This window comes from Oncorhynchus masou, chromosome 10, assembly GCF_036934945.1.
Source record: "Oncorhynchus masou masou isolate Uvic2021 chromosome 10, UVic_Omas_1.1, whole genome shotgun sequence".
Taxonomy (NCBI): domain Eukaryota; kingdom Metazoa; phylum Chordata; class Actinopteri; order Salmoniformes; family Salmonidae; genus Oncorhynchus; species Oncorhynchus masou.
In genome coordinates, this window is record NC_088221.1 from 25,022,066 (window position 1) to 25,037,475 (window position 15,410).

General features: G+C 45.8%; 1 protein-coding gene across 1 annotated transcript in view; it reads right to left on the minus strand.

Moving 5' to 3' along the window:
* LOC135547376 (collagen alpha-2(IV) chain-like) overlaps nucleotides 1-15,410 on the minus strand; it is a 113,988-nt gene that overhangs the window by 1,934 nt on the left and 96,644 nt on the right. The window contains exons 10-46 of the mRNA XM_064976353.1: nucleotides 14,958-15,011; nucleotides 14,812-14,847; nucleotides 14,650-14,691; nucleotides 14,432-14,503; nucleotides 14,284-14,328; nucleotides 13,500-13,547; nucleotides 13,365-13,400; nucleotides 13,156-13,200; nucleotides 12,945-13,008; nucleotides 12,602-12,712; nucleotides 12,265-12,414; nucleotides 12,058-12,129; nucleotides 11,795-11,946; nucleotides 11,540-11,612; nucleotides 11,313-11,419; nucleotides 10,906-11,089; nucleotides 9,399-9,446; nucleotides 7,730-7,804; nucleotides 7,496-7,594; nucleotides 7,061-7,282; nucleotides 6,773-6,934; nucleotides 6,512-6,682; nucleotides 6,121-6,264; nucleotides 5,863-5,988; nucleotides 5,568-5,749; nucleotides 5,365-5,428; nucleotides 4,884-4,958; nucleotides 4,569-4,676; nucleotides 4,338-4,445; nucleotides 4,049-4,246; nucleotides 3,818-3,934; nucleotides 3,517-3,678; nucleotides 3,240-3,338; nucleotides 2,962-3,108; nucleotides 2,699-2,815; nucleotides 548-739; nucleotides 50-336 (exon numbers count right to left, since the gene is read on the minus strand). Of these exons, the coding sequence (XP_064832425.1) occupies nucleotides 50-336; nucleotides 548-739; nucleotides 2,699-2,815; nucleotides 2,962-3,108; nucleotides 3,240-3,338; nucleotides 3,517-3,678; nucleotides 3,818-3,934; nucleotides 4,049-4,246; nucleotides 4,338-4,445; nucleotides 4,569-4,676; nucleotides 4,884-4,958; nucleotides 5,365-5,428; nucleotides 5,568-5,749; nucleotides 5,863-5,988; nucleotides 6,121-6,264; nucleotides 6,512-6,682; nucleotides 6,773-6,934; nucleotides 7,061-7,282; nucleotides 7,496-7,594; nucleotides 7,730-7,804; nucleotides 9,399-9,446; nucleotides 10,906-11,089; nucleotides 11,313-11,419; nucleotides 11,540-11,612; nucleotides 11,795-11,946; nucleotides 12,058-12,129; nucleotides 12,265-12,414; nucleotides 12,602-12,712; nucleotides 12,945-13,008; nucleotides 13,156-13,200; nucleotides 13,365-13,400; nucleotides 13,500-13,547; nucleotides 14,284-14,328; nucleotides 14,432-14,503; nucleotides 14,650-14,691; nucleotides 14,812-14,847; nucleotides 14,958-15,011 (4,194 nt within the window). The remainder of the gene's footprint in view (nucleotides 1-49; nucleotides 337-547; nucleotides 740-2,698; nucleotides 2,816-2,961; nucleotides 3,109-3,239; nucleotides 3,339-3,516; nucleotides 3,679-3,817; nucleotides 3,935-4,048; nucleotides 4,247-4,337; nucleotides 4,446-4,568; nucleotides 4,677-4,883; nucleotides 4,959-5,364; nucleotides 5,429-5,567; nucleotides 5,750-5,862; nucleotides 5,989-6,120; nucleotides 6,265-6,511; nucleotides 6,683-6,772; nucleotides 6,935-7,060; nucleotides 7,283-7,495; nucleotides 7,595-7,729; nucleotides 7,805-9,398; nucleotides 9,447-10,905; nucleotides 11,090-11,312; nucleotides 11,420-11,539; nucleotides 11,613-11,794; nucleotides 11,947-12,057; nucleotides 12,130-12,264; nucleotides 12,415-12,601; nucleotides 12,713-12,944; nucleotides 13,009-13,155; nucleotides 13,201-13,364; nucleotides 13,401-13,499; nucleotides 13,548-14,283; nucleotides 14,329-14,431; nucleotides 14,504-14,649; nucleotides 14,692-14,811; nucleotides 14,848-14,957; nucleotides 15,012-15,410) is intronic.

Consider the following 15,410-nt stretch of genomic DNA (forward strand, 5'->3'; position numbering starts at 1 on the left):
TAGAATATGCCACTTTAGACTGTATTAGAACAGGAAGTAAGAGACTCACCATAAGGAAGGAGTAGCCAATCCACAGGCTGCGCCAGCCCACAGGGCATTGTGGGATGGTGATGTCCTGGCTGTGCACGGCGATGGCGACGGACGGCGCCTCGCACACAGAGCAGCGGCTGATGTAGGGTTTGATCTCTTCCTCTTCCACGGGCATCATGGGAAGGGGTGCGGTGGTGGACAGCCAATAGGACTTGTCATTGCGGCTGGCATAGTAGCAGACGTCTCCGGGGTTGCAGTACAGGAAGGGCATGGTGTTGAAACGAGGGAGGCAGGAGCCTGCCAGACCTGGGATCAATAGAAACATTTAATTCATCAATACATGTATTCATATAAAATTAAGGGTGTTACAGCCACTACAGGCAAAATTGAGAGCCTAATTGGTTCTATCTGCCAATGAAATATCAAATAAAATCTGAATAGATACAAGTATAAACTAATAATTGTGTGGTATTTTTTAAATTTCCTGTCTTTTAGGTTCTCATCTTCTCTGTCTCACCTAGGTCCTGGTTGTGGGCCTTCTCCTGGCCCTCGAAGTACAGTAGACTGTAGCCATCCCACAGCTTGGACATGCCCACGGGGCACATGGGGGTCTGCTCTGATTGGCTGTGCTTCACCAACAGATATCCCACACTCACACTGCGTCCAGGCATGCCAGGCAACCCTGTAGTACCTGGGTTACCACGGTGTCCTAGGGGTCAGAGAGAGGTTAAAATGTGACTATTAAAACCTACCCAAACCAGAAACCGTGGATAGATGGCAGCATTCGCGCAAAACTGAAAGCGCCAACCACCGCATTTAACCATGGCAAGGCCTGGAAATATGGCAGAATACAAACAGTGTAGTTATTCCCTCCGTAAGGCAATCAAACAGGCACAATGTCAGTACAGAGACAAAGTGGAGACGCAGACACGAGACGTATGTGGTAGGGTCTACAGACAATCACAAACGGAAAACCAGCCACGTCGTGGACACCGACATCTTGCTTCCGGATAAGCTAAACATCTTTTCGCCCGACCAAAATAACATCTGCTAAACATGTGTATGTGACCAATAACATTTGATTGAAATGCCTCTGTGAATAAGAGAGAAATTGTGTGCAATTTCTTCAAATGGTTCTTTTTAATTTGTGAGTGGTTAAAATGAATTTAACATGAAATAACACTTTCAGACAGTAGGGAACCGTGAGGGCCTTCTATGTATATATTGTTCTTTTCATCTTTACAATCATTTTAATCATCTTTTGATTTCATCTCTTCCGTTTGTGTTGGAAAGAGGTGCTCTGTGTAGAAAAATCGAGCTGGCTCAACCAGCCAATGGCCTTCAGAAGCTGGACAGAAGTCCTCTGCCATTCAACTGTATTAGAACAGAATTTTGGAGTGACAGTGGAATTAACCAATCACATTTTGACTTGCAATAGGTAGCACAGGTTTTTTTATTTTTTTAAGTGAGCGCAAAAGCAAATAATCAGTGGTGCAAGCTGTAGTTTTCCCATAATGCAAGTAACACTACCGAGATTGTGTTGTGGTAATGTGACAATGGCCACAGCGGCTGCAGCAGCTGTTCCCGACTTTAAGGTGGATGTTGTTGCTCAGTTATTAGCATCACCTTTTTCAAGATTATCTTTCAAACTTTGCTTACAAATGATCATCATCTGGTGAGTGGCACTGTTTTTTGTTGCAGCTTGCTTGCTGTTAGCTACAGTATGTCTTGGAAAATAATGACTGTGAAATAATGACATTGTTGCATTTAAACTTTAGATCACCAGTTAGTGGGATGACCATGATACAATATATGTATTTGCAATGGGAAGTAACAGCTGGTTTGTTCATTTCATTCTGGAGATGAATTGGTTGTGCTTTTGTAAGGTTATGATTTGATGCCTACTGGAGTGAATAGGCTGCTTATTCTTTAACAATATTTGATGCGACTGCTGTCGCCTGTCTATGTGTTTAACCAAGTGCACAAGTATTACGGTCGCTGGTCTTTCAGCACCACAAGCCTGTCACCTTTGATGTGACACTGCTGTTTTCGCTATTGGTGATAGTGGTGTTAGGCTACCGGGCTGGTTGCATTATTTTATACTGCGTGTCACATGTTGCGTCTGTGCTGGTCTCTGTGTGCAGCAGCCCGAAGTGAAGCCAGGCCTGTTTGATTCATTCATAGTGCCATCAAAAGGCATTGGTCCTCCTTCACTAGAACTAGAATGGTCTGACTACAGAAGATATCATGTCAGGCGCATTAAGTGAAGCTATGTTTTCTGTTATATCCTAGATTTCTGATACAATGTATTGGAAGATTTTTGGTCCCTCTGAAGGCCTAAATCCTATAGTCACGGTTCGCCGATGCTTTCAGGTAAAACAAGAGAACTATGAGAACTGTCAATGGAATACAGGTTTTAATTCATTTCAGATCAGCCACCTAAAATCCTGGCCCCTTCAGCACTAAACTAATTACATAACTAATAATCCCTACAGACCATGGGTAATTTCTCTCATAAAACACCTGCGGCTCATTCAGACAAATAAAACTCTGACCCAAACCCTGGTGGAAACTAGCTCCCTGCCTCACTCCCATTCTTAATCCCTTAATCCAGGCCTGATTGCTGTAATACTTATATTCCCTGGCATGGCTGCCTTACTGTACCTACCTTCCATGCCCTGAAGACCAAGGTGGCCCCTCCCTCCGTCATTTCCACGGTACCCAGGGGTACCCGGTCTGCCACCCACCCCTGGCATCCCCTTCTGCCCCTGGGGGCCCAGGTAGCCTAAATGGGAAGGGGGGGGGGAATTCATTGAAGAAAGTCAGCCAATCCTACAGAAGCACTTGTATAAAGAACAACATTTGACATAGAGAAGTATACAACAATATTGTTACACAATATAAGGTAGTTGTGCTGCTGGATCCTCCTACCTGGAGCTCCAGGGGGTCCTTTCGGGCCAGTCTCCCCTCGTACCCCCTCTGGTCCTCGGATGCCCTGAGGCCCTGGAGCACCCCTTTCTCCTGGCATCCTGGGGGGGACTGGGGCTGGGCCCTGGTTACCTTGGGCTCCCGGGTAACCTGCAGGACCAGACCAGGTCACACACATTTTGTATGTGTTAAACAGGCAACTTTAATAATAGTGTAGGTGATTTTGAGGTGAATTATAGTGAAGTGCAGATTGATATCAAACCGAGAGAGATGATGTCTACCTATGAGTCCAGTATTTCCTTTTGGGCCAGAAGGACCTCGGTCGCCTTGGAAACCAAACCTACCAGGAATTCCCATCATCCCTTGCTCTCCCTTCACACCTTTGGGACAAAAACCATGGCTGTTACTAATTTTACTGTTTCAGTACAAAGTAACCAGCTCAATAATCCCTCCTTGTCAAATGTGAAACAGACAGCGATCTACGATGGATAATAAAACTTAATTATGGATTGTATTTTGGAATTCCCACTCGGGCTACTATAATTCTATGATCTGTACCTTTCTTCCCAGACACTCCACTCTGTCCTTTGTAGCCTGATGGTCCCTGATCCCCCTGCTTTCCTTTCAGACCAGAGAATCCAGGGAAGCCATAGTGGCCAGCTAAACCCTTCTCTCCGTATGGAGAGGGCTCACCAGGATATCCACGGGGCCCAGGGAAACCTATGAAACAGAACAATCATTATTAGCACACCAAATACACACACCAAGCGAACACATCCCACACCATGCACACCACATCCCAGAGGATAAATACTTAGTTAATCTACTGTAAATCCACGCATTCCCCACTCTACTATACCTGGCAGCCCTTTGGGTCCAGGGAAGCCAGGGTCTCCTGATGGTCCAGGTTTGTCTGAGGTGCCCTGTGGTCCTTGGGGGCCCTGAAACCCTGGGGGTCCCATCTGGCCCTGGTCACCTGAGTACAAGGGACAAAAAAAGAAGGGGGAGGTCTTAGATACTTTGAAACACGAAATGTCCTCCAAAACTTGTAACAAAAAGATGCCATGTGTCTTTTGGAGCAATGACTAACCTGGTTGTCCTTGAACGCCCTTCAAACCCAGCGATCCTGGGGTCCCGACCTCTGAGTTGGGTATACCTGTCTCACCCCTCGTTCCCTTAGCACCAGGAACACCTGGGGTTCCCAAGTTATCCTGACCTGGAAGTCCAGGGATGCCCTTCTCACCCTTCAGTCCATCCAGTCCCAATATACCCTTCAGTCCAGGAAAACCTGCAGAAAGGAGCAGATCAAACACAATGATAAGGCAAAGGTGTTGTGTGTGCACACCCATGCTTTTGTGTGTGTGTGTGTGTGTGTGTACCTCTCTGTCCTGGGAAGCCTGGCCGTCCATTTGTGCCTGATTCTCCGGGGATCCCAGGCCATCCCTTCGTACCCTGGTTGCCTTGAAACCCTCCTTGACCATCAGATCCTGGAGACAGCAACCACAGTCAGACACAAACAACAGTCATTTACAGGCAACAGTCAGACACAGGCAATGAATGACACTCATTTAAAAAATGTGACCAACATGGTAGGAAGTCAAGTCTCTTACCTAGAGGTCCTCCTATGCCTGGCTCTCCCAGCCCCCCTTTCATGCCATCAATACCATGGAAACCACCACCGCCCCTGTCTCCCGGATTCCCAATGTAGCCCTTCTGACCTTTAGGGAGAGACGGAGGGCATCAGGAACACTGCTACCATGTTAACGCATCTCAGACAGCATCTTAGTAAAACTAGACTCCTTTTCTTCATCTGTACTGTTATCAATATGGTGGAGGCCTACCACCACCAGGTGCACTGCGTTCTCTCTCACCAGTCCACAGTTCCTAATGCAAATGAAGGAAGCAAGCCTCAATGAGTGACTCACCTGGAACCCCTGGGAAACCATCCTCCCCCCTCAGTCCTGTGGAACCAGGCATGTCGATTATGGGACCCTCCTCACCTGGAGAAGAAAACAATGAGGCATATTTCAGCCAGTGCCTTTCACTACTCACTCTTCTATTTAAATGTTAAATAGTCCTGGGACTTTTGCTTCAAATCCAAGTGCTTAACAAAGACAAGCTTAAACTGAGTTGTAACAGCTGGAAAGTGAAGTTTGGATGACTACTGGCGTCTACGGCAGTGGAGGCTGCTGAAGGGAGGACGGCTCATAATAATGGTTGGAAAAGAGCGAATGGAATGTCATCAGAAACCATGTAGAAACCATGTGTTCGATACCATTTCACTTATTTTCCGCTACAGTAACTACCACTAGCCGTCCTCCCCAATTAAGGTGCCACCAACCTCCTGTGGTCTACGGTACTGTACTTATCCATCTGTGAGATTTGGGACAGACAGGGGCGTCATACCTTTGACACCCTTCACTCCTGGATCTCCTGAAGATCCGTAGGCACCCGGGGTACCTTTCTCCCCCTAAGAAACAAACACAAGAAACACCACATTAGACTGGACAGAGATGTGTCTAACCTGTTTGTAGGACATGTTTAGCAACAACAATAAAGGGGTCTGGCTGCAGCAGAGATACAATGGGAACCAGACTACATGGTCTCACCCTGTGACCAGACATCCCAGGAAAGCCGCTGATTCCGTTTGATCCAGTCGGACCTGGCATTCCTTTTGGCCCTGGAAGTCCCTGCGCCCCTGGGTTGCCTGGGAAACCCTTCTCATCGCTGGGGTCTCCGGGAACGCCATGGTAGCCCTCCATACCCGGAACTCCGGGAAAACCTTTAGGACCTGTAGAAGAGAAGTGGGGAAGGTGAAGAAGGGGTGAGAATGAGAGGAGTGAAATTAAAAGGAGAGAAGGATGAGAGTATGTGAATAAAGAAGAGCGGGAGGATATGAATCACCTCTGGGTCCAGTAAATCCGATTTGTCCTGGGGTTCCATCTTCTCCCTTGGTCCCCTTCATGTCATTGATGATCTGACGAGGGATGAGGGGTTTCTCGCCTGGCAGGCCACTCAGACCACGTTCACCTAGGAGACAGCTGGTTTAAGTGTGAGTGTCCAATCAGATAGAAGGATCTGATAAAGAGTAAGAGAAAGACAGGGAAAGAGAGTGGTAGAGCACAGAAAGACACATCATTCTAATTGACAGTTCAGTCTCACCCTTTGAACCATAGTCGCCCATGATTCCTTTCTGTCCAAATCCGCCAGGTATGCCATCCTCTCCCTTCTGTCCAGAGAAGCCCTTCAGGCCTGACTCACCGGGCATACCTCCAAACCCGGACATGCCACGAGAACCTTTGATACCTGGAACAGGAAGTGACATCACAGGTCAGGAGGAACGTCCTTACAGCAGCATGTGGCTATTATATATTTCAGCATTACTCACTGTAAAACTCCAGTGCGACATTGTATCCTCATATCAACTCTTCATTGGGAAATGATGTGGAATGTGATCAGAGTATGACCATACTGTATATGACCACGAACTCTATAATTAGAACATTGGACAGAACATGACTCCACTGAGTATAGTATGTGTATAGTAAGTAACCTTTGAACCCTGGCAGGCCAGAGTGTCCTGTAGGTCCTGGCTCTCCAGGGTCACCCAGGTGTCCGGTGTTTCCCTCAGCACCCGGACCTCCAAACTCCCCTGGTGTCCCCTTCAGTCCTATTGGCCCCGGGGCGCCAGGGTCGCCCTGATCACCCCTGCCTCCGCTCAAACCTGGAAGATACCAATACACAGTGTATTAGCTGTGAGTCAAAGAGTTCCTCTTCAAAGCAAAAAGAGAAATTAGTCAATTGTGTGTCTGACCTGGTTGTCCGATGCTTCCTGTTGGTCCATGGACTCCCGCCTGTCCGGGTACACCTTTCCAGCCGTACTTCCCAGCAGCTCCCGGTCTTCCTTGCTCCCCCTGTAGACCTGAAGGACCCACGTCGCCCTTGAACCCAATCATCCCAGGCATGCCACCCATCCCTGAGAGAGACGGGCAGAGAGAGAAGCCATTACAATAGCTATACATTACCACTCTTGAAAAGGTGGAGACATTGTAGTTTATTGAATGTCAACTTCAGTACACTGGTACGTTATGGTAGTACCCACCTGGGTAGCCCTCGTTTCCAGGCTCTCCGCTAAAACCTTTAGGTCCCTGCTCTCCAGGAAGACCCACTTCTCCAGTTTGTCCGGTCGACGCTCCCCAGATCTCCCCGTGTGGTCCCTTTTCCCCGGACTCCCCGTCCCGACCCTGTTGGCCTGGCAGACCTTGATCTCCAGGTGTACCCTTGGCGCCGGGCTGACCCAAGTCTCCACGGGGGCCAGTGAAACCTGAGAGAGGACCAGACCATCAGAACTATCACTATCAGCTGGTAGGAGGTTAGAACCTGGACTAAGATGTAATAAGTATTAAAGCACTATAGTACTCTATAGTGTATCCATTACAAGTGAGAGTAAATGTACCTGTGTAGAGGGATTGGATGATATGTGTCTGTAACTAGAGCAAAAAGACTACTATTACAGCTACAGCAGCAACATGATTACCTGGCTGTCCGGGAGACCCTCGTATGCCTTGCTCTCCTATCTCTCCTTTGGCCCCGTCATCTCCAAGTGGACCTGTGAATCCATTTTGACCTGGGATGCCTGAAGCACAGACAAAAGGACATACAGGAAGTTAATCATAAATGTGGATCTTGACAGGAAAAGACCATGCAGGGCATATGACACATTTTCTGTTTTGCAATCTAAAGCTCAAACTGAACTTAAAGGAAACGTTACCTGGGATACCCACTAACCCTTGGGGTCCTGGTGGTCCTGGCATACCGGGTGGTCCGGGTACGGCATCACAATCGCCTGAGTAAAAATAACACACAATGGACATATTTAGATTGTATCAATAATTACGATGAGAACGGTCCTCCTTTTATAACTGCTGTTTCACTACTGTCTAATGAAGCTCTACTCCACATCTCATACTGTACATATCTGTGGAAACTTCTGTGCGTTTGCCTGCTTGTTGCCTTGGTTTGACGATACTGTTGCCCAGTGTGGATTGTGGATCAGAGCATAGCGAAAATAAAACAATTTATACATATTAGCCAATTAACCAAAGACAAGACTATGACGGGAGAAAGCAGTTACAAAATAGTAGTGCACTTAACTCTTACTCTATACACAGTGAGCACGGTTACATGCACACAATAATACGGTTATTGTGAATAGTCAGATTAATATACTAGTTTGATTTAAACATTTCATGCTTTGAAGAATGATTTCCCTAATAATAATAATAACCCTGTTTACATGGACATATCTGAAATCAGGCTTCCTGATGGGACTTGAAATCAGGCCACCCGATGGGACTTGAAATCAGGCTTCCTGATGGGACTTGAAATCAGGCCGCCCGATGGGACTTGAAATCAGGCCGCCCGATGGGACTTGAAATCAGGCCGCCCGATGGGACTTGAAATCAGGCCGCCCGATGGGACTTGAAATCAGGCCGCCCGATGGGACTTGAAATCAGGCTGCCTGATGGGACTTGAAATCAGGCCGCCTGATGGGACTTGAAATCAGGCCGCCCGATGGGACTTGAAATCAGGCCGCCCGATGGGACTTGAAATCAGGCCGCCCGATGGGACTTGAAATCAGGCCGCCCGATGGGACTTGAAATCAGGCCGCCCGATGGGACTTGAAATCAGGCCGCCCGATGGGACTTGAAATCAGGCCGCCCGATGGGACTTGAAATCAGGCCGCCCGATGGGACTTGAAATCAGGCCGCCCGATGGGACTTGAAATCAGGCCGCCCGATGGGACTTGAAATCGATGGGCCGCCCGATGGGACTTGAAATCAGGCCGCCCGATGGGACTTGAAATCAGGCCGCCCGATGGGACTTGAAATCAGGCTGCCTGATGGGACTTTGATAAATGCAGAAAATCACCAATCAAAATAAACGTTCTACCACTGCGACCATGTTATTTTTGTGAAGCATATTTGATTCTGAGTTCGGACATATACAGTTTGTATGTGAAAACTATTTCTAAGATGAATACCTTTCTTCCTGAACTCACTTCACTTGTGCAAAAGAAGGACGCTCGCACTGCTTGTGCAAGCACATGCGCAGAGCATATATACACCATTGTTACTGTGATTAAGGCATTTACATGTCCTAATAATTTGAAAGATTGCCTAGAACACCAGGTGTTTTTAATTGGCGTATCCTTACATTAATTATGACCTTATGCTGATTAAGTTAAGCCGTGTAAAGTGTTTACATGACTAATGCAATACTTGGCTTACTACCATAATTAGATTAATATCAAATTATTTGTGTGCATGTAAACATACTCACTGACTAAACAAACCCAAGACAGAAAGGCTACGGAAGCAAAGCACCAGTAGAAAAGTAGAGAAAGGTTAATGTAATGAAAATGCTGTTACTCCAGCTACCTTTGTCATTCAGTTGTCCATCTCCTCTCAAACTACAGCCAGACACTCCTTTCAATGGCAATAAGAGCGATTGGAAAGAGAGAGGGAGAAAGAAAAAGAGAGACATTCAACATAAGGGTTAGAAAAGCTCAAGCATGATCTCATACAAGCACTGTTGGGGCTGGTTTGAGTGATGCACACAGACTGCATCAGGGCTCATCTGGAGAGAGAGATGAGGAAAGTGGAAGCACCATTTCAATCATGGACACAAGCAGGGATGGGCAAAAATGTCAAAATACAATTACAAAATACAATAAATATTAATGTATCAAAATAAACTTTCAAATACATGTATTTTGTATTTTCAAATGCAGAAATACATTTGCAAGTAGTCGGCCCGAACAGCAACAACATTTTCAGTAATGGTAACAGAAATGTTTTACTTGCTATGACTGTGATGTGTTGTTGTTTATCTACCTTAGAATGCACTGACTGTAAGTCACTCAGGATAAGAGTGTCTGCTACATAACCAAAATGTAAATCTACGTGTGAATATGAACATACCAAAATGATCTGCAAATCACACTGGGTATTATGATTGGCCTTGTTTCTGGGCAGAGCTCATTACAATAATACTAAGCAAGCTTTGCAATTGTTCATTTTTACATTCTGACTTACATTTTACGTTTATATTTAGTTAATTTAGCAGACACTCTTATCACACCATAGTGCCATCAGACTTCTGATACCAATGCAGGGTGAAAGGGGGCCACAAAAGTGTATTTTTGTTATTTTTTATCTTTATTTAACTAGGCAAGTCAGTTAAGAACAAATGACGGCCTACACCGAATGACACTGGGCCAATTGTGCGCCGCCCTATGGGACTACCAATCACGGCCAGATGTGATACAGCCTGGATTTGAATAAGGGACCGTAGTGACGCTTCTTGCACTGAGATGCAGTGCCTTAGACCACTGCACCACTTGGGAGCCATAGTTCAGCCCAGTGTAATACAAATGACTCAAAATACTCAGAAGTAATTGAAATACATGTAACAGAAATACTGCCCATCTCCGGACACATGGGTATAAGACGCTCTGCACAGCCCATTCATGACAAGGCCTTGGAGTCTACAACTATGGGGAAAGGGGATACCTAGTCACTTGCACGACTGAATGCAGTAAATCAGAGAGGTATCGAGGGCTGCATTAATCGATATCATCGGCACCCGGGGAGCACTTGTTTTTTCGGGTCAACTGCCTTGCTCAAGGGCAGAACGGAATATTTTTTACAACTTGCCGGCTCGGGGATTCAAACCAGCAAACTTTTGGTTACTGGCCCAATGCTCTTAACCGCTAGGATACCTGCCGCCCCTACTACAACTAGTCTTTCTGTTTTCCCCACAATTAACGGAGAAGGAGAGAGGGTAGATAGAGAAGAAAAGAATGAGAAAGTTCAAGAGAGACAAGAGAGTGATTGGGAAAGACAGCGAGAGAAAGAGAGATAAAAGAGGGAGAGGGTAACACACCTGGATCTCCAGCTCGACCTTCGACACCAGCGTAACCCGGCTCCCCATCATCGCCTTGTAACCCTCTGACCCCTTTAGTGGCACCTAGAACCCGTCCCGGTTCTCCCATCTGTCCAAACAACCCAGGGAGACCCGACCGGCCAGGATAACCCTTTTCTCCAGTGAGTCCCTCGGGTGCGTCCCCCTAGAACAGAGAACACAGGACAGATAGCTCAGAACATATCCCTCCCTGGAATGCTAAAGATCTACACAGCTGCATTGGCTTGAACAGCTAATATTATAGACACATTATCAGGTAGAAAGTGTTTGAGGTGCTTGAACAGCAGGTTATCCATGAGAAAGTAGATGGTGGGAAAGACAAGAATGGGTCTTTAGTGGGTATTATGTTGCACTAGTAGGCCACTTACTGAAAGACCACGGTTCCCAGGGAATCCATTGATCCCACTTGGCCCAGGGAAGCCCTGCAATCCTGGGTCACCAGTCGCACCCGGGTCTCCTGGGTCCCCGGCATATCCTGTAGAGTTCACACACAAACGCACTCATTTACACATACACTTGCTTAATGGTGTCTCACACTCACCACTGTATAAAGGATATACAAGTGTGTGAAAAGAAAGAATAAGAAATGCTCCACCTTTCTCTTTGGCCCAAATGAAGTCGCCCTTCCTGCCCTTTGGACCCGGTTGTCCTGTGGCACCAGGGAACCCCTATGGAGGAAAGAAATACGGGACATATAGTAGGGGAATAGGAAGCCAGTGAGAGACAATTGGAGAGGGAAAAAAAATATTAAGAGGAATGTTTAAGATGAACGTTGCCCTACTGAAAGTGATGTGTGATATTTGTTACGAGGTAGACGTTGTCAAGCTGAGGTGGTGTTAGTTGTTCTTACAGGCAGTCCGATGACACCTCGGGGTCCTGGCTCGCCTGGCTCGCCCTGCTGACCAAACTCGCCACTCATTCCAGGGTCGCCTTGGCTACCAGCAGGGCCAGGCAGGCCCGGAGGAGAGTGGACAATGTTGCACTCACATAACCCGTGATCACCTAAAACACATACACAACTCAGATCAGCTGTACTGTAAGACATAACATGTGAGCATTCAGCGCACAAACGTACATCACGGATTACATGTCTGAATAAACACACACTCTAACCTTTCAGTCCTTTTCTCCCTGCAGAGCCTGGCCGCCCTCTCGACCCAGCAAATCCCTTGTAGAAGTCTGCCCCTGCAGATATTTTGACACATACACACATTAAGAAACACATTTACAACTCACAACAATTCCTTTAATATCATTCCATCATACTAAACAACCTTTTACTAAAATATCAATATGAATCTCTTTCATGTCCACACTCACATGATCCTGGTGGTCCAGGTGGGCCCCTCAACCCAGATATTCCGCCGATACCTGGGGGTCCGGGGCTGAGAGCAGGGATACCTGGCTCTCCAGGTGGGCCCGTCTCTCCCTTTATCCCCGGTTCCCCGAACGGACCCCACAGGTACTCCACTGTTGGCGCATGAGGAATAAGGGAGATAAAACAGTGCACAACTTGTTAACAATACAATTATAATAATTGTTATTAGACCATATTAACAAGTACAATAGACCTACATTGCTACATCACTGTAACTAGTGTAAAAAACCTTCTAACACTACTGGCCACTGACTAGATAAGTAAGGGTTTGGTACTGACCTTGTATTTGACTATCGCTCTTCCTAGCAGGAGGTCCAGCCCGGCCTGGCAGACCTTTCTCTCCCTGCAAACCCATCTCTCCCTGGGGTCCCAGCTGTCCAGGGGGACCAACTACATCCCCACCCCAACATGGACATCAATCAGTAGCAATATAATGATCAGTATTATAACAATAAAACAGTAAGCAATATATTATAAAAACTCTACAAGCTGGTCTTTAATGTTCAACATCATATTCAATGAAAGGCTGACTACCTGGAGAAAGACGATACTATATATTGATAGTTGATAGATAGTTGATGATGATAGATTAGTGATTGATGAGTTGATTGGCTAATCATACCTCTGTTAGGCCCTCCTGAGGGACCTTCATAATATATCAACTCCCCAGGTTCTCCGATGGCACCCTAAAAATAATCCCCATCTGTTAAAATCTACCACATGTATATAGCTTGCGCGTTCGGATTTGAATGAAAGTTTAGAATGGACCACTGTCCAATCAAAGATCTGATAGTATCACAGTGTTTTGATGTGAGTATCAACTGTCGGATCACCTTTTGGCCATCTTTGCCCCTAAATCCTGGTTCTCCAAGGTCCCCCTAAAGGGAAAGACGGAAGGAGAGAGTTTATGAGAAAGGTGTCCAGCACCATCAAGAGCACAAAAGATACAACTGTAACATTTCTATTAGCCCACAAAGACCAACACATAATACTGACTGCAATAATACAGAGATATTGGCATTGTTATGCCACACAAACATACCCTTAGTCCTTGCTCTCCATCCCGCCCAGGGACACCCTGAAGGAACACAAGGATATTCAACAAGCAGCAAAGGGTTCAATAAGGTATAATATTGTATGTGTAATTTGTACAGTATAATGTTTGTGTGATACTAACCCTTTGCCCAGGCATCCCCATAATCCCAGTCTCTCCTTTGTTGTCAGCCTGATAAGTATTGATTCAATCGCATTTTATTTGTCACATACTTCGTAAACAACAAGTGTAGACTAACAGTGAAATGCTTACTTACGGGCCCTTCCCAACAATGCAGAGACAGAAAATAGATAAATAATAGAAAAGTAATAACAGGTAATAATAATATGTATAATAAATACACAATGAGTAACGATAACTTGGCTATATACACAGGGTACCAGTACCATGTCTATGTGCAGGGGTACGAGGTTATTGAGGTAGATATGTACCTATAACTAGGAATAAAGTGACAACAGGATAGATAATAAACAGTAGCAGCAGCGTATGTGATGAGGCAAAAAAGTTAGTGCAAAATGGGCCAATGCAGATAGTCCGGGTAGCTGTTAGGTTAACTATGTAACTAACTATTTAGCAGCCTTATGACTTGGGAGTAGAAGCTGTTCAGGGCCCGGTTGGTTCCAGACTTGATGCATCGGTACCGCATGCCGTGCGGTAGCAAAGAGAAGAGTCTATGACTAGGGTGGCTGGAGTCTTTGACAATTTTTAGGGCCTTCCTCTGACAACGCCTGGTATAGAGGTCCTGGATGGCAGGGATTTTGGCCCCAGTGATGTACTGGGCCCTACACACTACCGTCTGTAGGGTCTGGCAGTCGGATGGCAAGCAGTTGCCATACCAAGCGATGATGCAGCCAGTCAAGATGGAACATGGTATTATAGAGACCACAGGAGAAGTGTGGTCACTTACCTCAACTCCAGTTTCACCTTTCAACCCTTTTTCACCCTTTCTGCCCTGGAGGAGACAAAGCAGAACATTGTTAGAGTGATTCAGTTCACACACAATCAAAATATTTATTGTTATTTTTGAACATATTAAAGTGTGAAGTTGTACTGACGTAGGGTCCGGTAAGTGGGCTGGTATGAGGATGGGTAGAGTTCCCTGGGGGACCTTGCTGTCCAGCCTCCCCCTGTGGTGAGAGAGGGAAGTGCAGTGAGAATCATGCAGCAGAGATGAGGACAGCATTGACAATCATTATTTTTTGAAGTCAAACACATTAAGTGCTGGGCAGTATAAAACTATTTGAAACATACAATTGTCCCTGCAGTCACATACCGCTTCTCCTTTGACCCCCTTCAACACTTTGGTCATGGTGCCCTGAGCAGAAAACACACCAGGTTAAAACCCATCTTTATTATTTTATTTTAATCTCATACACTAGCCATTTATTTTTATGAGAGATGAAACATAGTACAAATGTTGATGTGAGAACGTTACCTTTGGTCCAGGAAGGCCAGGGAACCCTAATGGGCCCTGAGTCAGGAAACAAACCAGAATAATGATTGGGTATCTATCTAGTACACAGAAGTGTGTATATGGTACAACAACACATTCATATGCACGCACACGCACACACCCCTAACCTGTGGTCCTGGGAGTCCTCTGTAGCCCGACCGACCTGGGTAACCCTGAGGACCCTGAGAGAGAGAAGGGATGGAGAAAGATAGAATGTCAGAGTGCAATGTCATTTTAGATATGGAGGAGTTATATATATATATATATATTAATATATACACTGCTCAAAAAAATAAAGGGAACACTAAAATAACACATCCTAGATCTGAATGAATTAAATATTCTTATTAAATACTTTTTTCTTTACATAGTTGAATGTGCTGACAACAAAATCACACAAAAATGATCAATGGAAATCAAATTCATCAACCCATGGAGGTCTGGATTTGGAGTCACACTCAAGGTTAAAGTGGAAAACCACACTACAGGCTGATCCAACTTTGATGTAATGTCCTTAAAACAAGTCAAAATGAGGCTCAGTAGTGTGTGTGGATTTAGGTCTGGGGAACGGGCGGGCCAGT